A 16,828-nucleotide genomic window follows, 5' to 3' on the forward strand; every position below is an offset into this window, starting at 1 on the left:
TTTGCATTTAGCCCTTATTTATCAAAAGTCTTACTATAAAAATACAACAAAACATTTTCCTACGACCTTACGTGAATTATTGTGACAAAAATGCATTATGAAGAAGAAAAGCACCTGCTATTAGTAGCATCGGAGCTAACATTAGCATTAAGCTACATCAGACAATTTATGAAATTATTAGTACACTTTTACTCAAAACTCACTTTAAACGCCGATCGAGTGTTTATAATAACTTCCTTTAGCGATCAGGGGTGGAATTTGGTCGTTTACTGTTGTAAAAATATGTTATTTGTAGCCTTTTTCATCGCTGCACAAGTTAGCATTTCCGATGTACATTTTCAATTTTTTTTATAAAAACGCCCCAGATCTCAATAAATTCTCATACCAAGCTTTACTATCGTAATCGCGGGTTTATTATTCGGATATTTTGTGTGTACAGAGGTGTTTCAGTGTTGTTTTGGCCAGATAACTACCAGGAAGTGTGCAGGAAGCATGTGACACGATGGGGCGGTGTCCATATATGACACTCTCATATTGACATTGGCAAGGCCCAATCAGAGTCTGAGCCACACACAGCACGAGCTGTGACCACTGCGCACACACACAGATCGCTGGGAGAGGCTGTTTATCATCAGATCGCGTAAATCCGTGGAAAATGAATAGAAATGACGATTCTGTCTGAAGAAATATGAAGTAAACATCAGTAAATATATCCATATATCTCCGCAGATATGCATCTTTGGTCTATAAATCCTTATTGACGCTGTTCAGTGAGTCTATGTGAACACAAATAAACCGCTGCTGACCTGTCTGAATATGAGTGAGTTGTGAATTTCTATTCAAAATTGGGCATAATACGGATTTATTATTTTGCACTCCTGACATAAATCACTAAATATCTGTCACTGCAACAATGTTTTATCAAAATATTGGTCAAATATCGAAGCTAGAGTCTTTAAACTTTCAATTGATGCACAGTTTGTCCAGATGAAGTAAGACAGTGATGTTTAATGTGCTGTGAAAGTGAAACAATAATAAACTGGGGCCGTCTGCGATGTTTGCACGTAAAGGGGTTAATGTAGTTTCATAATAAGGTTCGGGAGGAGAACGTCAGATACTAAGCCTAATTAGCACAGGTGGAGCCACTTAAGATAATCAACCTTAGGGTATAAATACAGCCAGAGGTGGGTAGTAACGAGTTACATTTACTTCGTTACATTTACTTGAGTAAATTTTTTGGGTAACTAATACTTTTTTGAGTATATTTAAAGATGGGTACTTTTACTCTTACTTGAGTAAATTTTTTTGAAAACATCTTTACTTTTACTTCGTTACTGTGGGCGACGCTCCTCTCGTTACTTTATCTTAATGCTATAAATGTTATAAATGCTTCAGTTTATTCCAAACGCGCCGTCTACTTTTCTCTGGGCAATGAGCGATGCTCATTCGCGAATGATTCATTCTTTTGAGTCAACTCTGTCCAAAGGCTTGATCAAACCAGTTTGCAAACGAGTGAATTGGTTCATGAATCAGTTTGAATGATTCGTTCAGTTCCCTGCCGCACGCTCTGAGCGTCTGAAGTGGTTCACTCAGAGTTGTAACGTTTAACATCAGCAGCGTTGAAAACGTGGTTATGGAACTGCATTGAATTGAAAGCAAATCTGCAAAGGCTATTTGCTAGCGATGAAGATCTTTATTAGATGAACACCACGTGTGCTGTCTACTGTTTAACAGGTAATAACTTGGGCTACATTCGATTACAGAACACGATACCTGTGACATTAGTTTGTTGTACGTGTGACTTATAACAGAAGGGAACCAAGTTGAATGCAGCTTCCAAAAGACAAAAAATTGCAGACTAATATTTTATTAATATTAATACAATCACACCGGCTTGAGAACGTACAGCGAGTCATATCATCAGCTGCTAAATTCAGATCTGTGATCGCTTGCTGGCGCTGCGCCAGAGATAGATGCTTTTTTACAGCACTGCGCATTATAACCAATCACACAAGATTCTGTTGAGCTTTTGAATGCAATGGCCAATCAGATGTGTTTAGATGAGTCATCGCTAAAATTCCGGTGCTTCCTTCACTCGCTCAATGACTGAATACCTCTTTCTGGCAATTTCTTTCGTCAGAAACAACAAAGTGCAGATGTGTGTACGAATCTGTAAATAAGATATTGATTTCACAGTGTTAACAGTTTCAGTGATTTTCTGAGAGTGATTGAACTCTAGACTGTCAGTGAAAATTATCTTTGATAATGTAAATGTTATTTGTTCTCTTTATGAACAATGAAAGATTAGTAGCAGTTTTTATATCACATTGACTTTCAATGTTAAATTCACATTTAATATAAATTCAGTCGTATTAAACATATGTTATGGCATGACACCTATATCTGTTACTTAAGTAAACAGACAGATGTTCTGTAACTTAACAGTCATGTGAGGAGTTTTCTCTCTTCTCTGTGTCAGAAGTTATTTACACATACATAATACATACTTTAAAATATAATTTATTTTGTGATGCAAATCCGAATTTTCATCAGCTGTTACTCCAGTTTTCAGAGTTATGATCCTTCAAAATATAATTCTAATATATTGATTTATTAACAGTGCTGGAAACAGTTTTGCTGCTTAAATTTTTTTTGGAACCTGTGACATTTTGTTTAGGATTATGATAAAAGGAACATCATTGATAGTAAATCAACATATAATAATAATTTCTGAAGGATTATGTGACATTGAAGATTTGAGTAAAGGCTGATGAATTATATATATTTACACACACACACACATACATTACATACCTTTTATCTATATATCTAAATAAAAATAGGCTCAGTATACATGACCCAAAGTAACTAGTAACTAACTACTTGAGTAGATGTTTTATCCAATACTTTTTTACTCTTACTCAAGTAACTATTCAGACTAGTACTTTTACTTTTACTTGAGTAAATATTTCTGTAAGTACTTTTGCTTTTACTTGAGTACAGTTTTTGGGTACTCTACCCACCTCTGAATACAGCTGTCTCCATTGACGGTTTATCAGCATCCCCCCTCCACCCCATCTCCTCCACTAGAGTTCATTCTACACTTTTATATACGGGGGTGGGGGGGGGGGGGTGGTACTCTAGGTTTGGGCCATTCCCGAGCTCGGAGCCTCTTCCCCGGGCAGCACACAAAATATGCATTATAATACTTCAGCTAATTATATGTAAGTGTGAACTTGTGAACAGAAGAAGTGAGTATAAGGTTTTTTTTATGAATCTTTTCAAATCGCCTTTCCTAATAATAAGCTATTTAGAAAGTTCCGCTACTAAATGCAGCTAAAGTTTACAGTCTCATGAGAAGGGCTCTCACCCCACAGAAGAGATGGGCGGGATGAGCAGAGCTTATTAGCATTTAACGGGACATGCACCTAAACAGGTCCTTTTCCTTTCTATGAGCAAGGTCAAGACACTGCTAAACCAAAACTGCCTTCATTCTTTCAACTTCAAGCTGACTCATGTATATTCACACAACTAACTGACTCATATATGTTTTTAGCGTATATACAGTAAACATGCACTCACTCACACACACACACACACAATAAACATCAATGTGTGATCAATCAAGTGTTTTAAAGTTGCATTATGAAGAACAATGTTAAAAATGTTTGCATAAAATGTTCACAAAACCCATTAATTACAAGAAAAACCAAACCAAATGTGCTCCCAGCCTACAAATGAGAAAACCAGAACTTTTACAAAATCAGATAATGGAGCATAAGTTGCTTCAAATAATGTATATGACATTCAAACAGTATTGCTCTTATAAGCAAAGTTTGCATTAACAAAACAAAGGAACTAAAAATAACACATTATGAAAGTTGCTGTATATTTAATGAGTTCAGACAAGTCTTTCATTCTTTAATCAGACACCCATAAATCTCTATTCTGCAACCTGTCACCTGTCACATCAGCCTTTGCTAAAATAAGTGAACCATTATTTTGGGAAAGGAAATGGCCTGTAAATTAATAAAAGTGTACCACCATGACTGTTACAAGTCAAAGCCATAATGCACACTCTTAGCAAGATACATGCTCTATTTTTGCATCATTCTTCATGTTCCCACATCTCGGTAAAGGATAATTTTTCCCATGTCAGTCTTGAACACTAATACAAGTGTAATCTGCAAGCAGACCAAAATAGCAAGCATCAGTATGTCTACATGCACAGGCTCATTCTTTTGAGCTGCAAAAATGCAGCTGTTCCCAAAAGAGAGATGAGTGTTTTGCTATAAATGGGCCCTGACCCCTCAGAGGTACTGAACAGAACAAATTTAGCCCGAACAGTATTAGCATTAATGAAGGAGGCGCAATGCTCTGTTACATGCTCCCGCAACACACACACACACACACACCATCCCTCCAACCACTCTTTTTCTCATGCAAATAGGAGTTGCCATAGGAACCATGGGCTAAAATGCAGATATATTAAAGTAGGTCCAATAAATGAATTGTAGAGCAGAGATTTGATTTGGATGTAAATACAATGACAATGAAAGGAAAGGTAACGGGACAACACAAATTTGTGTTGAATACGCTTATACGCACACTGCCCAAAATCACCTTTGTGCTGATTAAATGCTTTTTTAGATTAGTGAATAACATCAAGGAACACTGCAATAACCCCCCCCCCCCCCCCCCCCCCCAAAAAAAAACAATTAATAAAGAAAAAGAAAGAAACTAAATTTGATTAGAAATTGAAATGGATGTGGGGCCCAGTCTGCAAATTGTGCATCTCACACTGAATTGGGCTGATTTTTTTTTTCCTAAAAAAGGAAGTAAATATACACCTGCACACCTGTGTAGCACTAAACTCTAGATTAAATAGGGTGTCTCACTTTTTTGCACCTGTATCTGTGAGTTGGCACACCTGGAGAAAGAGAAGAACTGTATAATGCTAAATATGAATATGGAACAAACACTACATTAAGATCATAAGAGTTTACAAGAACCTTAGAAGGTTCACATACTAGGTAAGATCTATTCCAAGGATATGGAATAAACAGGAAAAAATGTAGGGATGTAGGGATTTAACATGCTTTAATCCATGGCCATAGATCTTTTTTTCTTGCAATAAAAAGTACAGCTCGTTATTTGGCAATTGCAGCTCCAAACACCAACGTACAAAAAAAACAAAAAATAAATAAATGCATAACTAAGGCATTTGTCTTTCAGATCAGTTCAAAAGAAAAAATCATCATTGCGTGTTTTTTGCAATGTAAAGGAAGAAGCAAAATATATTTTATTTTGTATTATGACATATAGATATATGACGAGTATGAGTATGATCAGATGAGTGAAAAAAGATTATCGAAAAAGGAAAGAAAAGTAGGGCAGGACCAAAATAATAACTCAAAATAAGATCAATGACATAGATTTATACAATAGATTTTATATATATATATATATATATATATATATATATATAAAGAAGATTAAAGTCTTTATTTTTGGGTAACCCTTTCACTTTAAGACACTGACATTGTTTAAATTGAATAAAATCATCGAAATCACATGAAAAAAAGAAATGTGCTTACTCAAGACGCATAAATTGCAATAGACACTACTACGTAATTTACTATCTTCACCATTAAATATATAAATAAGTGGAAGTGGAAGACCGATGAAAGCATCTATATTGGCGGCTCTGCTCAAGGCAGGTATTAGCAGTAAAGCAGGCATCTTACATTATTTCCATTTCAGTGAAAACCCAAAGCTTGCCACTGTAAAATTATTTATGCAAATGAGTTACACTGAATGAGGTTACCGTGTGCATGCCTAATATAAAAGATGAAGTGTGCGTGACTCTGTCAAACACTGAGTCATTGATTGTTAGGTAACGTCGCTCTAACTGCGCTCTGTTCTTTAGAGGATGACAGACATGCACAGCATCAAACTCCATGCAGCATCCTGCTTTGTCAGCACACGGACAGCTGTTCATAGGAAGGTCTTAGACTTTTGTTGAATTGTGGTTCTGACACACAGACGAGCACTGCAGGCTGAAGACACAGCCAGGCAGGTTTAACCAAGGTGCAACATCTTCAGCTATGTCTGTTTCCATCACTGGCTAGTAGTCAAAAGTCGTGCTTGTATAACAAAGAAGAACTGATCCAGCTTTTCTAATATTTTCTTTCAAGATCACCTGATAAACCATCCTAACTACTGTACACTTTAGATTGCCATGTAGATGCAGTGATTAAGTGGTTGCTGCTGAAAATTAAAGGTGCACTCAGTCAGTTTTTATTTACATTTTACTGGATTTTATACTGACATCAATAGGTTCACACCGGTGTTTTTTTGCTCCTTTTTGGTCAATATTTATTATTTATTTCCATGCACATATCCATAAAATCCACATTCTTGGACTTCAAGGTTTGTGTTTGTTCGCAGTATGTTGCGAGTTCTCTCCCTCTATAATGCAGTGCTGCTGTCTTAGACTGAGACATTTGGTGGTGTGCTGGCCATGGCCACCACTTGACGTCCTGCCGTTTGTTCTCACTCTGTGTAGCTGTGGGTCATCACTTCAACATGGACCGCTTGAGTGGACATTTTATTTTTCCACTCGTACTGATTCTTTTTAGACTGTCTAGTGGATCACGGACATGCTTGTCAACATGAACTTAAATGTTTTATAGTTTTGAAACACAAAAATGTTTTCAAAAATAAAGTGATTAATATTAATACAGTACTATTATTGTTATTATTAGTAACCAGGTCCAGTAGAGTTCAACAGTTGTGTTCCTGAAGCAAAACAACACATTAATTTTCTCCATTGGGGAACTGATTTAATGATAACTTATAAACCTTTGAAAACAGATTGACTGTGAGCTTACGAGGCTGTTGATTATTTTTGTTGAAGCTATTAGCCCACACCGCATATAAATGCATTACCTATGATTTAGTGCAAAATAAAAAACACCTTCAGAGAAACACAACGAGCAGGACATAATTGAGTCTTCTATCCACACTCTCAAATGACTTAAATATGTGTAATATTTATCAACATCTTTAAATCAGTGGTTTTATATTTATCTATTCTTTTGATGTCATATGCAATGCTTCATGGGATTGTAGTCTACTTCCTTCTCTCATTAAAGCATTAAAGGGTTAGTTCAACCAAAAGTTCCGTCATTAATTACTCACCCTCAAGTCATTCCAAACCCAAAAGACCTTTGTTCTTCTTCGGAACACAAATTAAGATATTTTTCATGCATTCTGAGAGCTCTTTGACCCTCCCATAGACAGCAAGGTACTACCACATTGAATGTTCAGAAACGTCGTAAGGACATCAGTAAAATAGTCTATGTGACATCAATAGTTCAACCGTAATTTTACACAGCTACAAGAATACTTTTTGTGCGCAAAGAAAACAAAAATAACAACTTTGTTCAACAATTCTTCTCCTCCTCATCCAATCTGCTGTGGCTTGCCTCCATTTTGGGAAGTATCACGACGCATGCGCGCACTTCTGCTTCATGTCCTTACTACATTTCTGGACCTTGGTCGTGGTAGTACCCTTGCTGTCAACGGGAGGGTCAAAGAGCTCTCAGAATGCATCAAAAATATCTTAAAGGGGTCATATGATGTGATTTCAAGATTTCCTTTCTCTTTTGAGTTTTACGAGCTGTTTGTGAATAGATAAGATCCATAAAGTTGCAAAGACTAAAGTCTCAAACCCAAAGAGATATTCTTTATAAAAGTTTAGTTTCATCTACTCCCTCCTACATGTCCCAACATGTCTATGTCACGATGTGGGAAGATTTGCATAACGCTGGCCAAATGTTCACGCAAAGAAAGAATGTGTAACTTTGATTCTCGCTGTTGCCGCTGCTGCCATGTCGTTGAGACCTGTTTCGTTGTGAAAGCGAAAATACTTGGTTTGGCCTTCCAAAGAAAACATGACTAGAAATCAGTGGTTAAGTTGTATTTACAACACTGTTCCAGAACAGCTATACCAAAATATTCAGATGTGTGCAGCGCATTTTATGGAGGTCCCTGGTGATCCTCCGATCTTGGGAGAGTAGACTACAATGCTGGCTGTTCTGACTCACAGACTGTAAGTACGTTTACATATTTAAAGAATTTGTCACTGACGATTCAAATGTGAGTTTTGAGCAGTGTAGTCTCTGATCACAAATGCAGACATGGTTTTATGTTTACGTGGTGCAATGCAATCAGTAAAAACACAGTATAAGTCATTATAATTATGTCCCTCCTGGATACAACAAATGGCTTGTTTGGTTTTATTGTTTTTGTCTTGTTACGCCAGTGTTCTGACCGGGACATGCCATCACAGTATGATGAGGTGAGTAACATTTCCAACACACGTTTGAGGCATTCGGTCAATCACAACGCACTGGATAGCTGGCCTATTAGAGCACACCTCACTTTTCAGATCGATGAGCTTTATAAAACAAAAAAACTACGTGTTTCAGAAGGTGAAAAAATTATGTATATTATGTGGAAAATAATGTGTTTTTTTTTTTTTACTTAAACCACATAAACACATTTCATTACATAAAATACACTAAATAATACATCATATGACCCCTTTAATTTGTGTTCCGAAGATGAACGTGAGTAATTAATGACATTTATTTTTGGGTGAGCTATCCCTTTAAGTGCACAGTTTTGTACATTTGTCTTTTGTCTGACTTTTGGCTCAAATTCTGGCTTTTGTGACCTGGCTGGTCAACTTAAAGGTTTTTAACAAATAGCCTATACTTTATTTTGAAAAGTATCCCAATCCAGAAAAATAAATAAATAACAATTGGGTGGGCTCTGTTGTATTCCATTGCATGACACTGTTGGTCATGTGATCTCAACATGGTGGCCTCCATTAGAAGACCATCCGATCCATTTACAATAAAGCAGCTTGACAAATAACGTTTTAATCGTATTTATCAGAAACTCGTTTTATTCTCTCTAACATATTTTAAGTAAAAAATGTTTTTTACAAAAACCTGAGTGCACCTTTAATTTAGGCTACGTCATCTACACGTTTTTATAGGAGCATAACATATTTTCTGGTCAAAATAATAATTCATATTCACTCTGAACTCAAACAAGGTTGGCACAAACCACATTGTTATATCTATGTTATAATAAATAGACATACTACTGTGAAATGGATAAAAAAAAGATAATATGACATATCTGAAGGAGTTACAAGGTTTAGCCTAATCATCAGCATCTCTGTGTTGGATCACAATAAAACGAATAAAGAACATTAAATGCTGCACAACTCCTTTTTATAGACACCCAAAACAATGTCTTGTGAACATAAAGTTCACTTTTGGGAACGATTTGTTATTAAACACGTTGTGTAGACGCAGTTGCCAAGGTAGGATGCTATTAATATCAGAGCGGGAATTAAATCAATACGTCAAACAGACTGCGATTCTACGCCAGTTTTCCGCATGATGGCGACTCTGAGGTTTATAAAGTGCTTCTTTAGCATCATTTTCTCTCTTGTGTGAGGCAGAGAGCGGAACAGTCGAAACTAAAATGTCTCTGAGGAGAAACGCTGAAAAATAACATCCCTTTTCCTTGAAAGCTAAACGGATATCAAACGATGAAAGACACTAAACTTAAATCGGTAAACTGTTGACTGCCGTTAGCGTGACACTGACAAACAAGTTTCTGCATAAACCGCTGTAGTAATTATGTCATTCCCTCTCCTTCATGTTGTTATATATTCTGTGATAGACAAAGGGAGATGCTTGGCGTAATGTATAGAGGACTCGCAGCATCAGTCTCCATTCGCTTTCATTGCATCTTGTTTCATAAAATGAAAGCGAATGTGTACTGAAGCTGTCTTTTTGAGTTCCACAGAAGATAAAGTCATACAGGATTGAAACAACATGAGGTCGAGTAGCCTACATCACAGCATTTTGATTGTTTAGATTAACTATACTTTAATGACAAAGAACATTAACATATATCTTATATTTGTAATAAATGTGTGTAATAAATATTTGTATATAAATTGATGTAACCACAAGGAATCTATCTATTAATAACTATACGCATATTATGTAACCTATCCGATGGTTTCAAACACAGTATCCTGATGTCATCTCGCAGAAAAAAAAAAAGAAAGATGCTAATTTCCAAGTAAAAAAAAGTAGACGTGACAGATAAACCCTATTAAACAAACGCACGGAATATCAGGTGCAAAAATCTCCGAGCACCGAGCAAAGCAGCAGATTGCTGGCGGTAAAAGTGTTGGTTGTCTCGACGAGCGCATGTTCATCATCTTTACGCATAAAACAAACCCCAGTCGCTGCTGGCTTGAAACAGAAAGAACGTTTTTAGTTGTTTTACCCCCAAAGTAACTATATCTAAGGCTCTGCATCAGCATTACAGAAGTATGAAGCAAAGTTGTCGTTCAGTTTGTTTCGTACCTGTTTTTCTAAGCACTCCTTGGCTGACAGGGAAGGTTTGGGTGAGGGCGACCTGTCACACACACATCCCTCCAACAGGTATAATCCCGAGGGTCGCGAACTGGACTCGCTCTCAAAATAAAAAAGCATATTTTGCAACAGAGCAAACCACTTGGTGTGCCATTTTGTGTTGTCGGAGCTCTTTTTGCTCAAGCAGCCTCGCCTCGTGCCGTCTTTCTTTGCCAAAAGACCCAGGTAGGTGACATGACCATCATTAAGTCGAATTCCCTTCTGCATTTTTGTGGAGAAGATGCTGGTTTTGGGGGAAAGGCTTGTCTCGGTCCTTACATCTTCTTAGCACCAGATCCCCGAGGAGACGGGCACTTTCTGGTTTAGAAACGAAGCCTGGCACGTTCTGCCCATCCACTGCAATCACCGCCTGGGCATGAAGTCGGGAAGAATCGCGGAGAAAATCGAGAAATGCCAAACTCTACCATCGTAATGTTGTCGAATGCGTTCAGGCTTTGGAAAAAGACACCGAAATGCCTCCTGTTACCTCTTATGTGACGCAGTGAGCGGGGAGAATTAGGTTACAGTGTATGCGAGAGATGGTTTATCGCGTTCTCACGTGAAATTCTCTATAAACCAGTGCGCGCGCTCAGTGCTGAATGAGGCAGTGGCGTCACGTGACCAGCTTTCAGAACCTCGGACAGAGAGAGAAACGTACTTTTGCAGTCACTCGAGTTCATATTAGATCTGTTGCACAGATGATGACAGATTGCTTCATGCGAGGAAAAACCCTCTTGAACCTGTATTGCATTTAAATTTGTTACGAGTTACACTAAACGTAAAACATAGCTAATATGCATCTGAAGTGGCAAATATAACATACATTTGCATTTCAGTGCCACACAGAGGCGCATGATATAGCCTGTTTAAAATCGCAGAAATGTTAAAGGCAGAAATAATACTGAGAAAAGTAATGTTAGGAGAGGTTGAGCTAAAATTGCGATAATATTGTCTCTGTTATGATCTTCATAGGGACCGCAGAAAATTTATTAGCCATATATTCACAATAAAGTAGCCTGTCTTGAGGGCCGTATTGTTTTTAATATAAAACCCCTACACAATAAAACAATTTAGGACCAGATTTTGCATTTAAAAAAGTCATTTAAATCACGTTTTCATTAATTTAGGGTAGTGTAAGAATTTTTTTTTTTTTTTCCAGAAATTTTATTTTATCAAAAATATAGCTAGTGCATGAATATTTTGAGGTTGATTAGAGCTGCATAAATAAAAAGTTTGTAAACCACTGATTTAGGGCATACAGATGATATATAATAGTTCTCTGTTACAAACAATTTTCTTAATTATCAAAGCTTTTAAGCACATGTCCCAATCAGCCAATATCATGCTGTACAAAATAAAAACAACCTAATTCAGAAAATAGATACTTGATATATATATATATATATATATATATATATATATATATATATATATATATATATATATATATATATATATATATATATATATATATATATCAAGATACTGAGATAAGGAGCTTAATGGCTCAAAGGGAAGAGGCTAAAAAGGTTGCGGTTCTTTCTGACTCTTTTGAGGACAGAAAATGTTATTGTATTTTAAGGAATCATGTGACCAAGGTGAACAGAGTGAAAAAGAAAAAAATATTTTCAGAAGAGAATTGACGACAGTGGTACAGATTGTAAGAGAATGTGGAATGTACTCAATGAAATTATGGGAAAAAAACTTGCACTTCTTTTGTTGAATTGAATGGAGTTTATTTGACTAAGCCAATATAGATTGCAAATTATTTTAATGATTATTTTGTTAATAAGGTTTCTAACTTTAGAGAGACAATGAAATACACTGTTGATTCCAACTCAAATGAGCTAATTGAAAGGTGTATTATGAAAGATAAACTCTGTAGTTTTGAATTTCATCAGCTTAATGTTGTGCAGGTGTTGCTGAGATCTTTGACTGTTGGTGGGTCTGCTGGTACAGACAACTTGGATAGTTGGCTGTTAAAGTTATCAGCTGGACATATATTTCTAAACCAATCTGTCACATTTTTAACAGATGTCTGATTGGTGGTGAGTGTCCAAAACTTTGGAAGGAGGGTAAGAAAATTCCTTTACCCAAAGACACAAAATCAACTTTCTGTTGTCCATATAAGCATTTTGCCTATTCTCAGTAAATTATTGGAAAAGATTGTATTTAAGCAAGTGCAAGATTATTTTTCTGTCACGGTTTGTAAACCGTGATCTCTGGGTTTTGCACTTTGTGAGTGAAGTCTGTGTGTTTCGCGTCTGCACTGATTTGTTTGTGGGCGTCTCCGTTAATTGTCATCAGCAGCAGCTGTCACTCATTACTCTCCCTCTATATAATGGCTTGTCTCACGTCTTGTGTTTGTGAGAGGGTTGTTTCATGTCGGTTAACTGTGTTTTGCTTTCTGTGTTGTTCTGCGTTTGGATGTCCGTGTCTTCCCCCGGAACCTCGTCCGCTCATCGCAACCATCACAAGCATCACTACTTACCTTCAGCTCGATTCCCCACAGTTCCTGTGCCACCCTCTCCTGCTGCCAACTCACCACCACCATCTGGATTCCTCACCGCCTTCCACCATCTTGGATTGTGTCTTCTTCCCAGCGTTGTTTGTGTTGCAGTTTGTTTGGTTTCTGTCTTTAATTAAAACTTTGTTCATACTCGCACTTGTTTCCAGCTTCTCCTTCACCCAGTCGTCACAGAACGCTCTCACCATCATGGGAGCAGCGAGCACCACCTCCTTGTCTGACTGTATCCACCACAGCGTCAATCGTATTGATCAGCAGCAGGAGAGCATCGCAAACACCAGACGCGCTATCCAAGCGCTGGTGACACAGGTGTCTGAGCTCACCCAGCAGATCCACCAGCTCACCTCTCCCACTGCGTCCATCGCACCGCCTGCGCCGCCCGTCCCCCGGGAGACCTTTCAGGATCACTTCCGGCCATCTACCTCCTCGAGCTGCCCACTACACTCAAAGACCTTATCAACCTGGCTTTTCGAGTAGATGCCCGGATTAATCGTCTAGGTAGATAGACCAGTCCTACACGCCATACCATCACTCCGGAAAGGGGCCGCTCGAGTCGAGAGAACACAGTCGGTCCCGTCGACGACCACGAACCCATGCAGGTGGGTAGAGCTCGGCAGTCCCGGAGGGACAGAGTGCGGCCGAGGTCCCAAGGACTGTGTTTATGCTGCGGAGGCTCAGGACATGCCTTCTATTCCTGCCCGGTAAAAGAGCCAGCCCAGTAGTAAAAATGAGTCTACTATCGGGTGGGATCTCCGCTGGGAAGTCCTCAACAACATCATCGACTCTCCTTCCGGTGAAACTGCAGTGGGAGAATCACAGTCATGACTGTCACGCCCTTCTGGACTCTGGAGCCGAAGGTAATTTCATTGACTCACTCCTTGCATGTCACCTGAAGATTCCTGTCCTGCCTGTGTCTCTACCCATCCATGTCACCGCACTCAATAGCCAGGAACTGCCACACGTCACCCACTATACCGAACCCATCACTCTGCTCACATCAGGCAATCATTGCGAAACCATATCCTTTTTTCTTATCGACTCCCCTGTTGCTCCCATTGTGTTAGGTCACCCCTGATTAATTAAACATAATCCACGAGTGGATTGGGGTTCCAACACTGTCACATTGTGGAGTGAAAGTTGTCATGAGTCTTGTCTGGTTTCTGCTTGTCCTGTTGTCCCTATCTCTGTCTTTCAGAATGAGGTATTATCAAACGTGCCCGCAGAGTATCTGGACCTGAAGGAGATGTTCAGTAAGTCCCGTGCTGCTTCTCTTCCTCCGCATCGTCCCTACGACTGTGCTATTGACTTAGTGCAAGGTAAGTCTCCGCCTAAAGGCAAACTATACTCTCTTTCTATTCCAGAGAGGGAGGCCATGGATAAATACATTTCTGATTCCTTGGCGTCTAGTTTCACCCGCCTTTTCTTTTCTCCAGCGGGGGCGGGATTCTTTTTTGTGGGTAAGAAGGATGGTTCTCTGCGACCTTGTATTGACTACCAAGAGCTGAACAACATTACGATAAAGAACACCTATCCATTGCCGCTTATGTCTTCAGCTTTTGAGAGGTTACAGGGAGCATCTGTATTCACAAAATTGGATTTACGTAATGCTTATCATTTGGTCCGCATCAGGAAGGGGGATGAATGGAAAACCGCCTTAAAACTCCTAGAGGGCACTTTGAATACTTGGTGATGCCGTTCGGGCTCTCCAACTCGCCAGGAGTTTTTCAAGCACTCGTTAATGACGTGTTGAGAGATATGGTAGATCCGTTTATATATGTTTACCTGGGTGACATACTGATTTGTTTCTTCATCTCTCCAGGAACACATTCAACACGTCAGACGAGTGCTCCAGAGATTATTTGAGAATGGGCTTTTTGTCAAGGCAGAGAAATGCATATTCCATGCACAGTCTGTTCCCTTTCTAGGGTATATCGTCTCGTCCAAGGGAATACGTATGGACCCTGACAAGGTTAAGGCTGTGATAGATTGGCCATTTCCAGATTCCCGTAAGGCCCTACTGCAGTTTCTGGGGTTCGCCAATTTCTATCAGCGTTTAATTCGCAATTTCAGCCAACTAGCCTCACCTCTGACAGCCTTAACCTCTCCCAGTATTCCGTTCAGGTGGTCGGACGCAGCTGAGACTGCGTTCACTAACTTCAAAAGCCGCTTCGTTTCGGCTCCCATCCTTGTGGCCCCTGACTCCACACGGCAGTTCGTGGTGGAGGTCGACGCATCAGAGGTGGAGGTAGGAGCAGTATTGTCCCAACGTGCTGCCTCGGACGATAAGGTACATCCATGCACGTTTTTCTCCCATCATTTATCTCCTGCTGAACGCAATTATGACATTGGTAACAGAGAATTGTTGGCCGTCAAATTAGCTTTAGAGGAGTGGCGTCACTGGTTGGAAGGCTCAGGGGTACCTTTCATTGTTTGGACCGATCATAAGAATTTAGTGTACATTAGAACTGCCAAAAGACTCAATTCCAGGCAGGCTCGGTGGGCACTTTTTTTGGTCGCATTGATTTTACTCTATTGTACCGCCCAGGTTCCAAAAATGTCAAACCCAATTCTTTATCACGTCTTTTTGATCCCTCAGCCTGCCCGGTGACTCCCGAGTGTATTTCACCTGAGAGAGTAGTTGTCTCAGCACTCATATGGGAGGTCGAGTCAAAGGTCATACTCGCACTTGTTTCCAGCTTCTCCTTCACCCAGTCGTCACATTTTCTAACTATGATTTGACTATTATGTTTCAGTATGCTTATGGGTATGGTCATTCCACCTGTACTGCAATGACACAAATGTCGGATAGCTGGCTAACATCAATTGATAATTCAATGCTAGTGGGTACACTACTACTGGACTTCAGTGCTGCCTTCGATGTGATCGACCATGAAATTTTGATTTCCAAACGTATTAGTTATGGTTTTACTTCCTCAGCAATCAAGTGGTTTAAGAGCTATTTGTCGGAGAGGTCGCAAAGAGTTTATTTGAATGGTGCATTATCTTGTAGCAAGTCCCTGGATTGTGGTGTTCCTCAAGGAATTTGCCTCGGACCTTTGTTATTTTCAATTTTTACAAATGATATGCCATATATACTCAATGAGGCTACATTGTTTATTGATGATACTACTCTTTATTAAGCTTCTTGGACTTTGGCTTGATTCCACATTGTCATGGTCTTATCACATTAACAGAGTTGTTGCTAAAATGGTCAGAGCTGTTGCAGTTACGTGTAAATGTGCACAGTTTCTAAATTCACAGCTGTTTAGTCGTGTTGTTTGTACATTGGTTTTGTGTCATTTGGATTACTGTTCTGTTGTATGGTCTGCTGCATCAAGTAGTCATTTAAAAAAATTATAAGTGGCTCAAAACAAGGCTGCAAGACTGGTTCTTGGTTGTTCTTCGAGAACTAGTGTTGCAGAGATGCATGAATGTCTTGCTTGGCTGATGGTCAAGCATAGATCATCTGTTAATATGTTAGTATACCTACATAGAATTATTAATACTCAGACTCCTAAATTTCTTTATGATAATATAATTTACTATTCAGATATACATTCATATTACACAAGAGGGGCGAATAGTCGACAGATCTCTCTACCCCTACCTAAATCTGACTCTATGAAGAGAACCGTGTTTTATAGGTCAATTGTGTTTTGGAACAATCTTCCAGTTGGGGTTTCGTGAAATTAAGGGAATAACTGTTTTTTAAAAAAAAAGACTAAGACTGTATTTGTTGTCAACATCATAATATTGTCTGGATTGGTTGAGTGAAGTTGTATTATGT

General features: G+C 38.8%; 1 protein-coding gene across 1 annotated transcript in view; it reads right to left on the reverse strand.

Moving 5' to 3' along the window:
• The window catches only part of rasgrf1 (Ras protein specific guanine nucleotide releasing factor 1), a 43,383-nt gene extending 32,232 nt beyond the window's left edge, over positions 1-11,151 (reverse strand). The window contains exon 1 of the mRNA XM_026257262.1: positions 10,467-11,151. Within this exon, the coding sequence (XP_026113047.1) occupies positions 10,467-10,742 (276 nt within the window). The 5' untranslated portion in view covers positions 10,743-11,151. The remainder of the gene's footprint in view (positions 1-10,466) is intronic.
• Positions 11,152-16,828: the final 5,677 nt, after the last annotated feature.

Source organism: Carassius auratus, unplaced genomic scaffold, assembly GCF_003368295.1.
Source record: "Carassius auratus strain Wakin unplaced genomic scaffold, ASM336829v1 scaf_tig00214259, whole genome shotgun sequence".
Classification (NCBI taxonomy): domain Eukaryota; kingdom Metazoa; phylum Chordata; class Actinopteri; order Cypriniformes; family Cyprinidae; genus Carassius; species Carassius auratus.